At 41.0% G+C, this 16,365-nt stretch overlaps 1 protein-coding gene across 3 annotated transcripts in view; it reads left to right on the top strand.

Moving 5' to 3' along the window:
• LOC122928572 (beta-2-glycoprotein 1-like) overlaps nucleotides 1–15,840 on the top strand; it is a 95,188-nt gene extending 79,348 nt beyond the window's left edge. For 2 of the 3 annotated variants that reach the window (XM_044281546.1, XM_044281544.1), the window contains 5 exons: nucleotides 2,160–2,262; nucleotides 2,613–2,689; nucleotides 2,860–3,039; nucleotides 5,035–5,232; nucleotides 15,397–15,840. In XM_044281546.1, coding sequence (XP_044137481.1) covers nucleotides 2,160–2,262; nucleotides 2,613–2,689; nucleotides 2,860–3,039; nucleotides 5,035–5,232; nucleotides 15,397–15,470 — 632 coding nt within the window. In that variant the 3' untranslated portion in view covers nucleotides 15,471–15,840. Of the gene's footprint in view, nucleotides 1–2,159; nucleotides 2,263–2,612; nucleotides 2,690–2,859; nucleotides 3,040–5,034; nucleotides 5,233–8,080; nucleotides 8,291–15,396 lie in introns of those variants that run through there. The other variant, XM_044281545.1, reaches the window with a different exon arrangement.
• Nucleotides 15,841–16,365: the final 525 nt, after the last annotated feature.

The raw sequence follows: 16,365 nt of genomic DNA, 5'->3' as shown, positions 1-16,365 counted from the left end.
TGCAGGTGGTTGAGATGACATCGCCATGACCTCCTGCACCGTGCTGTTCTACTGCGTAAAAGGCTTGGGGCCTTGAGGTCTCCCATATGCCGGCATGCACTGCCGCCAGCCCCCCCCCCCCCCCCCCCGGGCCCTCTCTGAAGCAGGTTAGCCCCACCTGATGGCAGAAACGGCCCTGCATAGAAACCTGTCAATTGTTGTGTGGGGGTGGCGTAATCAGGACTTTTATTGTCAATTACTTTAGGATTCTTACACTCTCTCTGAGAAGCCCTTTCAGGATTCTCTTTGCTTTTTACTCCTGCCCCAAATCACATTAACCTATATATCACTGAGCTCAGATTATTTCCTGCTCTCAGAAAGGGCTGCAAAAATCGGTGGGGGTCGTGCTTGCACACTATAGGAGAAAGCTTCAGCCTCTCTGGTGGCCGGGACCATAGGAACGCACATAGGCTGGTGATTTTTCCTATACTGCGCAAGCATGACCACAACTGATGGACTGCAGGATGGTCTGTAACCATGGAAACGAGCAGTGTATAATGTGATGGAAAAATGAATCCAGCCAGCAAAGGAAGCAACATGGACAATCACAATACATTAGGAAGTGCCTTGTATTAACTTTCTCTATATGATAAATGCCACTTGCTGCAGTGAGACAACCTCTTTAAAGAATCCTTTAAAGGACCATAACTTTCAGCCTCTTACAGAAACCAAGAAAAAGTGAAGGATAAGATAACCTCCCCCCCCCCCCCCCCATGATAAGCACTTTTAGGGCCCATTCACATGACTGTATTTTTGGTCCGTATCCTATCCACATTTTCTGAGGATAAGATACAGACCCATTCATTTCAATGGGTTTGCATAAAATGCGGACAGGACACCGCGTGCTGTCCGCATCCGTATGTCCATTCTGCAGGCCTGCAAAAAATATAGAACATGTCCTATTCTTCTCCATTGTGCGAACAAGGATAGGCATTGTTACAATGGATCCGCAAAAAAAATTGATGCAACACGGACGCCAAACGGACGTCATTCGTATTTTTTGAGGAGTGCAAAATACATACGGTCATGTGAATGCACCCTAAGGCGGTAATGGTTAAACAAAATCTTTAAAAAAAATCTGACTTGGATAGCCTCTTGCATTGCTTTTAATACAACTCTGTTTGACAAACAGCAAAGAGCGAGTTTGTAGAACTGCACACATAGCAACACTGCAGAATTTGTGTCTCAGCCCAAACCAACAGAGTGGCTGTATAATTTGGCAACTTACTTTTGGAAAATACTGTGGCCTTCTGGTGTGGTCAAAAGGTGCACGCACACAGACTGATAACAGCCTTCTTAAAAACGTTTTACAGCATATTCTGTACAGAAGTGTTAAAAACACAAATATCTGAGATGCCAGTCTTACCAAAAAGAAGTACCACAGTGTCACTTCCGGGGGCCTTCCATATCTATTACTCTATTACACATTGATTCAGTAGAACAGGTTCCCAATGGTTCACATGCATCCTCTAATGTACCCATATTGGAGGTGCCATATGTACCAGTTTAGGGGGTGTCATAGATTTAATTGCAATTGATGAGCCAAAAGCAAGTAATTTACATGGTCATTAGGGTTATAAAAAGGGGCTTTCCAGGGCACCAAGAATTAGTGGCAGCAGGGTCAGAATTACTTAAAAAGTGATATTTACCTCCATGAATTAACTACCTCTTCTGTTCTGACGCTGACTCCCCACTGTTCTCTACTTCGACTCCCGTCTCGATATCCAAGAAATGCTTTGAGATATCCTCTCAGTCAATCGCTGGCTGCAGCAGTGACTCCCTTCAGCCCCCGATTGGCTGAGCAGGAATTTCAAGGCATTTCCTGCATGTCTAGAAGAGATCTGGGAGTAGAGATCAGTGGGGACCTGGGCAGCAGCAATAGGGATTCAGTGGAGGTGAGTATAGAAACTCTGAACCTCCAACAGACATTTCCTCAGAAAATACTGTAAGGAAATGTAGTATTACAAGGTATTTATTCACATCTTTCCAGTGGCTCTTCTCCAGGGTCCATATGATGTTCTTATACCAACAAATATTAATTCTGATTTATAATGTGATATCAATAGAATTTTTTTGTTTCATATATTATACTGAATAACCCTACGTGTCTTTAAATCTAGCTGTGTCCACTTGTAATGAGCCTCCAAGTATTGAGAATGGATACTTTGTAAAGAATGGACATTTGATAGAAGGAGCACTGGTCGAGTATACATGCAACCCAGGGTAAGCTCAAGTTTAAATTTCTATTATCTGTAGAAATTAGACCATTAAAGTACCCTTTTGGGGTATGCTAGTCATTATCATTGAGTGAGATATGGCAAGATGCACCTGTGGTTGGTTGCAGTCAGGTATGGAAAGTCATAGCCATGTATCACTCACTAGCCCATCATTTACAATGTACAACAGCTGAAAAGGACTGATTAGGCTAACTCAAAAACTTCTTGTAGAAATGTTCCATTTTTCACATTATTAACTTGATATGACACAATGAAATTGGCAAATCTATTATAATTCAATATACCTAGTTGTCTGTGTCAAGTAGACTTATATGATTGTGCTTTCTCCTTGCACAGCTATAGACTGGAAGGTTCTGCATTCACAGAGTGCCTGGGGAACAAGACCTGGTCCATCTATGCTCCGACATGTAGAAGTAAGATATTATTGTCATTGTATAATTATACAGCAGTTCACTCAGTCCATCCATCTGCCAATGCCCAGATTTTATTTTATTTTTTCGGACAACCCCTTTATTAAACTTGTCTATTCTGAGTCATAGTTCAGATTGAAAAGTTCATAAATTTGTCCTATTTTATATTATAGAAGTCTATTGTCCACCACCTCCAGAGATCAAAGAAGGAATTCTTGTAGCTGTGAAGAAAGCAGAGTATGAAGTCTCAGAAGTGATATACTATATGTGCAAAAGAAATTTCTTTATGGATGGATCACACAGTGTTACCTGTATGGAAAATGGACAGTGGTCTGATGGTCCAGCCTGCAGAGGTAAAACATGGATAGGAGCTTAATGAAGAATAGGTTTGTCAGCTTATACGTTGGTTAACTACAATAGCTTGATCCAGCACTGTGAGGTCGTTAAACATATTATACTTGGGCTGTTAATGTCCAAATATCATTTTGTCATCTTGTGTATGCACTAGCGAGTGATATTTGGATATATTTTTTGGAGGCCGGGGGAAGCACTGATGAGAGAAGCAGACACAGCTCAAGTGGGAGAATCTGTCCACAGGACAACTATTAGTCGTGTACTCCACAAATCTGCCCTTTATATATGTACTGTTTATTGGGTCAGTGCTAAAGTATAAGAAAATGTCCCACCCTCCAAGACTTACATTGCTTGGCAGCCCTACCTGACTCTCACTGTTTTCTTCCCGTTGGGTCCAGCCACCAGGTCTGCTCTGTCTCTTCACACAGGCTACAGCCTGATTTCTGGCAAAACTTCTCCTTTGTGCATAGGGCACCCATTCTCCCTCTGGCTCTTAAGGGCCAACACGTACACACCCTCATCTTCACCAGTTGGTGCTCTCCCCTGTAGAAATGGGTTCCTTAGCTTGCTAGTTCCAGTGCAGGTGTGCTGCATTCATTTGTCTGCCTGTGTACTGACCTCTTCCTGTTTACTGGACTCTGACCCACTGCTGCCAGACCTGACCTGTGCCTGACCTCCATGTTGCCGTAATGCCTACCCTGACCACAGACTGTTTACCATTTAGCTAACACTCGGCCTGCCCTGACCCTGGCCTGTCCCTGGCTACGGTTTTGCCTGACCCCTGAGTGCACCACAGCGGTGTCTCTGACCTCCGTGGCTCAACCACACAGAGACTACTCCAGTAGGTAGCAGCTTAGTGATTTACCTGCAACTAAGTCTAGGGTGAATACCAGGAGACTGCCAGAAAAACACTCTTAGGATTAGTCCAACACTTTTAGGATTAATCCAAAGTCAAATATGTTGGTTAACACAGCGATTCAATCAAAACTCACTGCCATAAAACTAAAGTATTGCTCATTATCAAGTGTAGTATGCATATAAAGAACCCCAGAGCAGGGGGTACTTGCACATTGCTTTGTTGACTTATGTTATTTAATTTTATGCATTGTATCCTCAGTAACGGTAATGTATGTGAGTGATGGAGTTAACCAATTCTGGCACAGCCCCTAAGGAAGCTGAGGTGCGGAATTTTTGCTCCACCCATAGACCAATCTAGTAGACAGGTCTATTGTTAGCAGAGGAAGTAAGAAGTTGTGATTTGCTCATTCCTCAGTACTAGTCCTCAAGCTTTAGAGACTAACCAACTCTGTATGATCTACAAAGAGAGAACCATCTTTATATTGAAATGTTCCTAGAGAGAGAGAGAGAAAGGAAATTCCAAAATCTGTAATGGCTGAGAAAACGGAGTCACTAAGGTGCACTGCTATCTAAAGCTTTAGACTGCTTTGAATGGAAGACACTATCCACATTTAGACACAACTTGACCAGTCGTTTCCTGAAATCTGTATGATGCAGTAGCGTATTACAGGCATCTTGTCAAAAGTATTATTTGTACATTTAATCTAAACCTGGCCTATACCATACAAAACCATCTTGGGAAAATTCGAACTGAACATTTTTGGAACTGTGTTCTGAGACTGTTGGAAGTACTACAACCCTCCTCCAGTATTATAAATGGCACATGGCAGGTGGGGGATATGTCACAGATTTTGTGTTGGGACCTAGAACCGTCAAGTTACTTCTCTGGAGGGTGGAGGCTGCACTATTGCCTCACTGTAAAAAAATCAGGCCCCTAACTGAATAATCCAACCTCCTGTGACAAGCTGTGGCAAGAAGCACTGCCATTACAGACAGAGATTCTGTGCATTTATACAGGGGGAGTGGGCTGGTGGCCATTTCTCATGCAGTGTTAGCATAGTGCTCATAAAGACTGTAAATGAAACATTTTATTTGTCATGTCTTTATGTATATGTTAATTTCTGTTCTGTACACAGCAAGATGTAAAGTGCCAGTACAGCGGAGCCAAGTTATTTACCAAGGTCGGAAAGTCTGGGTTACAGAAATTGATGAGGGTTTGGTGCATCACTCCGAGAATGTGAATTTTTTCTGCCGGAATAAAACACATGCCTGCAGCTTTACCGCCTCCAGCCAATGTTTTGATGGTGTACTCAAACCTCCAGAGTGTTATGAAGGTAAACGGTGTTGTAACACATACATTGTGCTCCACTCCCTGCCAGGATTTCATGTAAAGATACTGCACATTACCTGTAAATTGCCAGTATTGTCCCAGGTCACAACATGTGTTCCTATTTACAGTTGTAACAATTGTTAGCATTAAACTTAACCTGTTTAATACAGTTGCAGCAAACTTTAACTTGATATGTTGTGTTACGTTTCAACTTACAGTTTTCTGCAACAGTGTATTCAACCAGTAAGCCTGTTTCACACAGCCAGCAGTAGTTCCGGCAGGCTATTCCGGCATTGCCGGATGTTACGCAGTGGTATTTGTCCGGCCAAATCTGGGCATATATGTTGAGTAGTGGCCGGATCTCCGCCGAACCCCATGTTAGTCAATTTAGCCGTTGTGCATTCTGGTAACATCAAGCAATTGCGGATCCTGAGAGCTACAGCAGGCTGTTCTCTGCTGGAACGACTGTCAGCAGTGTGAAACAGGCCTAAGTATCAAATTAATGTTGCTACATCTGTAACTTGTAAATTTGTGGGTTTTTATTGCAGCTAAAGCTAGGAATGTGTCCATTCTACACATGAGCCAATTGATTCAGAATTCATCTCGAAAAAAAAAATTGGATTCTAATGAACCTGAATTTTTTGAGAAAGAGAGAGCTAATTTGAATATTTCCCAGAAACTCAAAGATATGCAAAGAAAGCTAAGTCTCTCTGATGCCAGCCAATGTAAGATATCCTATCTTGCATATGTTTTTGCTCCTCATTCTTTCTCCATAAGGAGAAAAGAAATAGTACCCCAGACCACAACCAAGGCCTCTCAGGAAGCTAGGCTAATTATCTCTGCTCAGCTCTGATAAAGAGCTGTTTAGTAGTATGAGACACTTATTTTCCAGAGACAGTTTTATTTTCTAGAAGACTGGTTTGCATATCTCTTTTTTTAGATGAGTATTACCGAGAGATATTTAGGGGGTCATTAATTATTCTCAAATACACCAAATTAGGCGCATTTCAGGTGCAGATGGCAGCACAACAGTTATTTGTGCTATCTGTGACTTTTCCCCGCTCATGCCTGGTCAAAAAATTTTGTTGGGGCGTAGGAAATGGTCTAAATGTAAGACAGCCCGGAAGCTATCTTACATTTAGAACTGACACTGGATGCACCGAAGTTATTGAGAGGCCGGCGCCTCTTTATAACCTCGGCAGATTCACCACCAGTTTAGGGCTTTATTAAGACCGGCGTCTAGAATTCTGGTCTTAATAAATGTGCCCCTTAGTTTTCATTCCTTTTGGAAGGAGGACTGATTAATATATCTGTTTCCCAGAGGAGTGTTTCGCTCTCTGTTTCATGTAGAACCAATTTGGGCCAGAATAAATTTTTTTTGTAAAAGACCCAAGGAATTTCCTGATCTCCAGTCCATTCCCATTTTTTTATGAAAAAAAAAAGAAAGAAATCTGGGAAAGTAGATCTCATGGAACAGACTGTTAGCTATATTCACAAATTGAGTTTTTGATGCATTTTTAAGCCAAAGCCAGGAGTGGATCCAACATAAATGAAGGTACCAAGGTAAAACTGATATTTCTCATTTGTATCTACTCCTGTGTTTGGCTCAAAAAACTACATCAAAAACTGTAGGGGACATGTAGCAACAAAAAGTTGCAATGCTTGCCACACTTTTACTTTCAGTTTTTAGACTTTTCAGCAGGGTGGATCAAGTAGAGTGAGCAACGGGCATATGCAGCCCATCACAATTGTTATTATTAGAGATGAGCGAATAATTTAAAAGTTCGATTCAGCTGATTCGCCAAATTTAGCACAAAAAAAATAGCTTTGTGACAAATGACTTTGTCACGAAGCGCATTTTTTTGTAAGTAGCGGGTGCAATGACAGGGAGCTGCTATAGCGCTGTCCCCGTCATTGTACCCCTCAGATGCCGCGTTCCTACATGATCGCTGCATCTGAGTGTAAAAACTGTGTAAAATTAACAATAAAAAATAAATTCAATCAAACTTACCGCCTCCATTTCCTCGTGACGGGAGCGAAATCTTGCGCGACGCGAGACTACATCATCACGCTGGCCGGCGTGGTGACATCGTACATCACCACGCACTTGATTTCGACTGAGATCTTCAATCAAGATGGTGGCTGGCGGACCGTTGTGAGCAAATGGAGGAGGTAAGTTTACATTTTTTTGTTTTTTACACTATTGCAGGTTAAATCGATTCACTGACACGAAGCACAATAAAATTTATCCTGAATTTCAGATCGAATTTAACTTTGTGGAATTCGATTCGCTAGTAATCTCTAGTTGGGATCTATGCTAGAAAACTGTTTTGGTGCATGGACCTGCACCGATGCATCACAATTAGGGCTGAGATAAACTTGTTACTTTGATTTTGTAGTAAAAAGATCACAGAGAGGCACGGAGCATTATTAATCATGTTAATGCACCGTGCTTATCTGTCCGCAGCGGGTCTTGGCTCTCATTCATGCAGCGGATGTCACGCATGGTATCCGCTCATGTGAAACAGCCCTTATTAAGAGGCATGCACCTCATAATAATAATGGCACATCTGACACTAGTGGGGGGCAGGTTAAGAATGGTGTGTAATATGCCGGACTTAGTAAATATCCCCTTGCATGCTCCGGCTTTAGGCTTCATTCATATGATGGCATTATGGGCATCTGAATGGATCCTTAGTCTATGGACATTTTTCCATTCACTAACATATTTATTGCAGCTGCCATAAAGCTTGCACCCATCATCCACATTCTTAAATTTAATTTATGCAAATAAATGTAATCCTTTATATAATGAAATGATATAAGACTTTACAGTATGTCTCCTGTATTAGGTCCTCTCAGGTTCAAGATCTCCATTTGCTGTCATGCTACATGAACTTTCAATGTTGCTTCCAGTGGATAAAACTGTCTCTGTTTGGGGAAGTTCACGAGAACCTATAGTCTGCTATTAACCTAATCATCTGAATCAACTAATTAACTCTAAACACCTGCAAAAGATTCCTGAGGCTTTTAAAAACTCCCAGCCTGGTTCATTACTCAAAACCGCAATCATGGGTAAGACTGCCGACCTGACTGCTGTCCAGAAGGCCATCATTGACACCCTCAAGCAAGAGGGTAAGACACAGAAAGAAATTTCTGAACGAATAGGCTGTTCCCAGAGTGCTGTATCAAGGCACCTCAGTGGTAAGTCTGTGGGAAGGAAAAAGTGTGGCAGAAAACGCTGCACAACGAGAAGAGGTGACCGGACCCTGAGGAAGATTGTGGAGAAGGACCGATTCCAGACCTTGGGGGACCTGCGGAAGCAGTGGACTGAGTCTGTAGTAGAAACATCCAGAGCCACCGTGTACAGGCGTGTGCAGGAAATGGGCTACAGGTGCCGCATTCCCCAGGTCAAGCCACTTTTGAACCAGAAACAGCGGCAGAAGCGCCTGACCTGGGCTACAGAGAAGCAGCACTGGACTGTTGCTCAGTGGTCCAAAGTACTTTTTTCGGATGAAAGCAAATTTTGCATGTCATTCGGAAATCAAGGTGCCAGAGTCTGGAGGAAGACCGGGGAGAGGGAAATGCCAAAATGCCTGAAGTCCAGTGTCAAGTACCCACAGTCAGTGATGGTCTGGGGTGCCATGTCAGCTGCTGGTGTTGGTCCACTGTGTTTTATCAAGGGCAGGGTCAATGCAGCTAGCTATCAGGAGATTTTGGAGCACTTCATGCTTCCATCTGCTGAAAAGCTTTATGGAGATGAAGATTTCATTTTTCAGCACGACCTGGCACCTGCTCACAGTGCCAAAACCACTGGTAAATGGTTTAATGACCATGGTATTACTGTGCTCAATTGGCCTGCCAACTCTCCTGACCTGAACCCCATAGAGAATCTGTGGGATATTGGGAAGAGAAAGTTGAGAGACGCAAGACCCAACACTCTGGATGAGCTTAAGGCCGCTATCGAAGCATCCTGGGCCTCCATAACACCTCAGCAGTGCCATAGGCTGATTGCCTCCATGCCACGCCGCATTGAAGCCGTCATTTCTGCAAAAGGATTCCCGACCAAGTATTGAGTGCATAACTGAACATAATTATTTGAAGGTGGATTTTTTTTGTATTAAAAACACTTTTCTTTTATTGGTCGGATAAAATATGCAATTTTTTTAGATTTTAGGAAATTTGGGTTTTCATGAGCTGTATGCCAAAATCATCAATATTAAAACAATAAAAGGCTTGAACTACTTCAGTTGGTGTGTAATGAATCTAAAATATATGAAAGTCTAATGATTATCAGTACATTACAGAAAATAATGAACTTTATCACAATATGCAATTTTTTTTAGAAGGACCTGTACAGTTGATGGTACTACCCTGGTTTCTAGTGGAATTGTATGAGGCCAGGGTTATATCACTGTTTCGTTTTTTGTTCTTCTGATCTATCAGGAGAACAGAAGACAACAAAAAAAATGATCCTGTATTTTAAGCATCCGTTCTGCTCAGTTATTTTAGGTGGAAACAAAAAATACTTTGTGTAGGACTTTTTTCCTTCTAAAATAACAGATCTCAGATGGAAATGGCTAAAAGGGATGCAAAATGTACATAAAGGTCATGCACACAACTGTATGTAATTTGCGGTCCAGAAAACACAGATCCGCCAAAAATACGGATGACGTCCGTGTGCATTCCGTATTTAGCAGAATGGAACAGCTGGCCCCTAATAGAACATAATCCATATTTTTTGGTGGATCCATTGTAACAATGCCTATATTTGTCAACAAAACAGACAAGAATAGGACATATTCTATCTTTTTTTGCGGAACGGCAATGCGGACATACGGAAACGGAAAGCATACGGAATAATTTCAATTTTTTTTGCGGAACCATTGAGGTGAATGGTTGCGCATAGGGGCCACACAAAAAAACACGGAACGGATACAGAGCCCTAACTGAGCAGAATGGATGCTTAAGGGCTCCTGCACACGACCGTATGTATTTTGCGGTTCGCAAAATACTGATCCGCCAAAAATATGGATGATGTCCGTGTGCGTTTTGTATTTTGCAGAATGGAACAGCTGACCCCTAATAGAACAGTTCTATCCCTGTCCGTAATACGGACAATGTTATATTCTTTTGCGGAACAGACATACGGAAACAGAATGCACACAAAGCCATTTCCGTTTTTTTGAGGCCACATTGAAGTGAGTGGCTACGCATACCAGCCGCAAAAAATACGTAACGGACACGGAAACAAAATACGTTTGTGTGGGTGAGCCCTAAAACACAGGATTTGTTTTTTTGTTGTTGTTGTTTTCTCTTCTTCTGTTGGATCAGAAGAACAGAAAACAAAATGGTAATGTGAACCCGGCCTAAGTCTTAGGCTCCATTCACATATCCGCAATTTGATTCCGCAATTCGATGGACCCTTATAAAGAGACACTACCAGCTACTAATACAGAAAGAAGTGTATGGCTGACTACAGTCACACTACAGATATCTGAGCCGGGTCTTGTAAAGAGCAATGAAGATGTGTGGTCATGACATGACCAAGATAAATTTATGTCCACTAGAAGTAGAATTTTGCATTTTTTTTTGTTGAATGGCAGCAAGCAGACATGTGGAAAGCCATGAAATCTTGATATGGAAAATATAATTAAATACTGCAGCAATAAAACCTTGATAACATTGCCAGAAAAGGCTCATGTAAATATAAGGAAAGGTTTCATTTCCCACAGAAAGCTCTTGAAAGAATAACACTATGTTGGAGTGCCAGTCTCAGCTTTGTCAATGTGAGAAATCATCACTAAAGAGAAAACACATACAAGTCCCTAAGAGAGCAGGCTGTCTTTATAAGCTCCTGTGGCAGATTTTCTCTTTCTCCAGACCTGATTTTTTTTTTTCTGAACGAAATGTAAAACTGTAAAATTAACAAAGATACAGTAAAAAAAAAAATGCACACATAACATACATACAATCAATGGCCTTGTGTAAAGTATCTTTATTTCTTACGGCAATCCATCAGATATCTTTTTCTACAGATATATTAAAGAGAAACTTTCATAAGAAAAGGGCATTTTTAACTCAATATTCATAGAAAACTTTTTTTTATAATTTTTGCCTGTTTTTCTTTCTCATTTCGGCAGTACTATACCACTGAAAGGAAATACAAAAGAATGTACTTCTGTAGCAGTCAGCACAGAGAGATACAACTCTTAAATTGATAGGTAATCCATTGTTTAGTTAACTGCTGCTGAGAAAAGAAGATGGTATCTGCTAGTATAATAGTAGATTAGTAGAATTGGGATAACAGTATGACAACTCGATTGATCTCCTGATAGACCTAGATAAAGATGTCCACAAAAGACTTATCAGTGTAATGTGTGATTGAGTCACTCCTCTTCCTTCCCTCTCTGGCCCCAGTGAATGGTCTGACTGAGAAAGTCAAGTGAGACTGTTTTCCATGGTAAAAGTCCAAATGAAGAAGGAAATTAGGAGCCAGGACAGGTAGTCAAATACAAGAAGTAACTTTATACTCTATATTTGTCCAACCATTGTCTGTAAAACCAAAAAATACATAGGATATATAGGCTGTTAATACAGTATGTGGATGAGCTGTAGTAGCTCAGAACAGCCACTTCACCGAGTAGACAGCTGTCTGCTTCGGCTCCGTGTACTACGCTAGCCCCAATAGCCACAGTGGGGGTTCTGGGTGTTGAATCCCTACCAGTCTGACACACATAGCCTTTTCAAAGAATATATAATTTTTATCAAAGTCCAGGATTTTTTTTTTTTTTTTTTTTAAAGCTAAATGAAAAAATAAAAATCCTCGGGATCCATTTCTATTTTTTTCCTACTAAAACTGACTCAAAACAGTCCTTACGAAAGATTTGTTATGGGGCACACACCATTAATAAAGGAGATGTCCAAGATTACAAAAACATGGCTGCTGTCTTGCAGCAATAGAGCCACCAGGTCAGGGGCGGACTGGGAACTTAAAGTGGCCCTGAAAAAATACTATAAGTTGCCCCATTTTGTAGACGGGTCAAAATTGATGGAAGGCAGGGCCAGAAATACCATATTGTGGCACATTATACCACAGAGCCAAATACCACAATCCATCACAAAATACTGCCAGCAGCACAAAATACATTTCCAAAAACTTCTATTGGCCGAGGAGGGCTCAGGCAGCACCCTGGGCATCAGCTCGCCGGGAAATTTCTCTGTAAGGTTTATGGCCAATCCACCCCTGCACCAGGTTATGTGTTGTATTTAAGCTCAGCTCTGCTGAAATGAATGAGGCTGAGTTGCAATACCACACACAACCTTTTGACTGGTGGAGCCCAATTTCTGGAAGAAAGCATCCATGTTTTCTAATTGAAGACAACTCCTTTCATCTATCACATCCCAACACTTTAAAGACGAGAACAATGCAATGTATGCTAAGCTAATGACTGTTTGAGAGGGTTTGGCAGTTTGCATATTGACATTCATGTATAGCTTGCAGCATTCATGTTGTAGTGGCCAGCTACCATGAACCTATGAAAAAACAGTACACAACATATTGTAGGGGTCTCATTTAGGGCCCTTGACCATTAGTGTACCTTTGGTGAAGGCAGATCATGTGACTGCTATGGGGCCCGGAGGAGGGCAGACCGGCACTGAATTGCTTATTCTTTTCCCGACATAAAAACGCTTCATTTTCATGCAGTCGCCACTAGGAGTTCCAATGCAAAGAGATTATTACAGTGTCCATGGTAATTGTATAAATTCCTATGCACTGAGCTCCCCTAGTGGTGGCTGAAGTCAGCCAGCTTTGTAACAAATGGGATGCAGGAGACTTATCAATGTATTTATGCTAGTTGTCTTGGTGTAAAATGCATTGAGAAATATGGTGTTTAAAATGAATGCTGTATTTTTTAAGCATCTGTTCCACTTTTTAGTCAAATAACTTGGTTGAGGTCAGAGGCAACTTTTTCATTACATTTTGTTTTAAATTAAAATTTTGTCCGTTTAATAACAAAAAATTATATATATACACAGTTAGGTCCATATATATTTAGACAGAGACAACATTTTTCTAATTTTTGTTCTGTACATTACCGCAATGGATTTTGAACAAAACAATCCAGATGCAGATGAAGTTCAGACTTTCAGCTTTATTCTGTGGGTTAAACAAAATGATTGCATAAAAATGTGAGGAACTAAAGCATTTTTTAAACTCAATTCCTTCATTTCCGGGGATCAAAAGTAATTGGACAAATTAAATAATTGTTAATAAAATGGCAATTTCCGAAACTTGGTTGAAAACCCTTTGTTGGCAATGGCTGCCTGAAGTCTTGAACTCATGAACATCCCCAGACGCTGTGTTTCCTCCTTTTTAATGCTCTGCCAGGCCTTTACTGCAGCGGTTTTCAGTTGCTGTTTGTTTGTGGGCCTTTCTGTCTGAACTTTAGTCTTTAACAAGTGAAATGCTCTATTGGGTTCAGATTAGGTGACTGACTTGCTCATTCAAGAATATTCCACTTCTTTGCTTTAATAAACTCCTGGGTCATTGTCCATCTGTATTATGAAACGCAGACCAATCAGTTTGGCTGGATTTGAGCACACAGTATGTCTCTGAAAACCCCAGAATTCATCTGTCTGCTTCTGTCCTGTGTCACATCATCAATAAACACTAGGGACCCACTGGCAGCCATGCATGCCCAAGCCATCACACTGCCTCCGCCGTGTTTTACAGGCAGTGTTTTTTCAGTTTTTCGCAGATGAAGGATGGCTTGTTTCACCTGCATGGGAAGCTCCTTTGACCACATGTTTACTTCACAGCAAAATCTTCAAAATGCAAGCACCACACCTCAAATCAACTCCAGGCCTTTTATGTGCTTAATTGAGAATGAAATAATGAAGGAATTGCCCACACCTGCCCATGAAACAGACTTTGAGTCGATTGTCCAATTACTTTTGGGCCCTTTAAAAACAGGGTGCCACATGTAAAGGAGCTGAAACTACTAAACCCTGCATCCAATTTTAATGTGGATACCCTCAAATGAAAGCTAAAAGTCTGGACTTTATGTCCATGCCCATTATATAACTATAACTTGAATATGTTTTAGTAAACAGGTAATAAAAACGAAAATTGTGTTAGTGTCCAAATATATATGGACCTAACTGTATGTATATATATATATATATATATATATATAAGAAATATGGGGCTTTGCAGTTTATGCCTAGGAGTGAGTGACGCGTGTGTACTAGGAATCTGGGTGGGGCTGAGGGGCTCATATTACGTTTTGCTATGGGGCCCTGTGAAATCTGTGTATGACCCTGCCCTTGACCTAGTCAAAGGGGAATCCCCCCAACATACATCTATTTTATATAGAGGACTCAGCTTACAAAAGCACTTATGCCTGATCATGGGAAAGACAGCAGCAACCCATACATTTTCCTTCCTCCAGTGAGTGACTCCAGGTGAACCACACTGATTAAATATGATAACCAATAGTTAAAAATGAGATTGCTTCTAAGATGGTCACAGCAGTTATAAAGCATCACATGCTAGACACTCAAATGAATGGCTGTAGATGTAATGCATGAGGTGTTCCCCATTCTGGCGCAGAGTCCCCCTCATATGCCCTAACTGAGACAACCTTTTTACTAGTAGCTGTAAGGAATTTAATTTGCAGCAGGAGCTCTTCATCATCTGAGGGAATTGCAGAAAAGGCATGCCCAATCATATCTTGGTCCACAAACCACAGATCCAGAAAATATGGATACCATCGATGTGCGTTTCCCGAAGAAAAGCAAAGCTTCTGCATGTTATTAGAACCCTCATAGATAAAAAAGGGAAATCTATAATGGGTGAATACTGATGCAGGATCCAAATGAAACTGGCAGTTCCCCTTTAGCATCTCATACATTATACCTCACAGGTTACTTTTTACTTGAAAGACAAGTACTCTTCTAATTAGGAAAAGCTTCATCCGTGAGGCACCTGTACGCTATACCATGCTAATTTAACCCTGCGGGCTGTAATGTACTTGACAGTGCCAAGAGGGGCCTTAAAGCCTTAGAATGATTGGGTCAGCTCAGTAGTATGTCCTTGGGGGAGCAAATACACTGATTTGAGACAATATTTTATTCTAAAAATATCTCTTTCAATATTCTTTAGAGCCGACTTGGGTACAGTATACTTTTTTCTCCAAGAACCTCGTGTCAGAAATTTCTTCATGCCAAGAACTGTAGAATGGAAGAAGATGGCTCCATAAATACTGCAATGAGGAGTGCACCAATGTCTACGTGTTCACAAACTATTTCCTTCTGGTTGTAAAAAATGCTCCACGTCAGCGTGGGAGTACGGCCAGGCTGCAATTACATTGTCTCATGGTAGAAAATGTGTACAGAGTGATATTTATTTGTGATGTTAGCAACTTGTATTAAATACATTGCGTGTTCCTTTTCCTCAGCCATGGAGAAGAGGAAAGACCACATACAAACACGTTTCTTCTCGTCAATGCCTCGCACAGAATGTAGATTAAAAGTTGAAGCAAGACTGACAATCTCTTATCATTGCTGCGGAGGATCTAACAAATACGAATAAAACTTGTCTCAGAGATTTATTTGTACACTCTGTGTCCATAACACTGTGCCCATGGCCTTTGATCTTATTGTAGCAGGCTCCATTCCTTACCATATGACTCATGTATTCTCCCCTGAAAGCATTGCCTAATATAATAATTAGAGATGAGCGAAGTTATACAAAATTCAATTTGGCTGCTTCGCTGAAGTTCGATTTGATATGAATTACTTTGTCATGAATCGCATTCCATTGTATGTAGCAAGCACAATAACGGGGAACAGAGTTAGAAACAAAAAGAAACATACTCACCTCATCCATTTACTCAAAGAGAGGCTGTCGTGGCCATCATGATTGAAGAAAACGGATACTTTGATTCACTCAACACTAATAATGATGATAATAGTATTTTTTACTTATATAGAGCCAGAATATTTACAATCAAAAGGTTCATGTACAAGCAAAATCATACATTACATAGCAACAGACAAGTCAAAAAATTAAAACAAGGAGAGTAAGGGCCCTGTTCATGAGAGTTTACGATCTAGGAGGAGATAAAGGTGA

The sequence above is a fragment of the Bufo gargarizans genome, chromosome 2, assembly GCF_014858855.1.
Source record: "Bufo gargarizans isolate SCDJY-AF-19 chromosome 2, ASM1485885v1, whole genome shotgun sequence".
Classification (NCBI taxonomy): domain Eukaryota; kingdom Metazoa; phylum Chordata; class Amphibia; order Anura; family Bufonidae; genus Bufo; species Bufo gargarizans.
The sequence above is the reverse complement of the archived record's forward strand: the minus strand, read 5'-3'. Positions and strand labels throughout refer to the sequence as shown.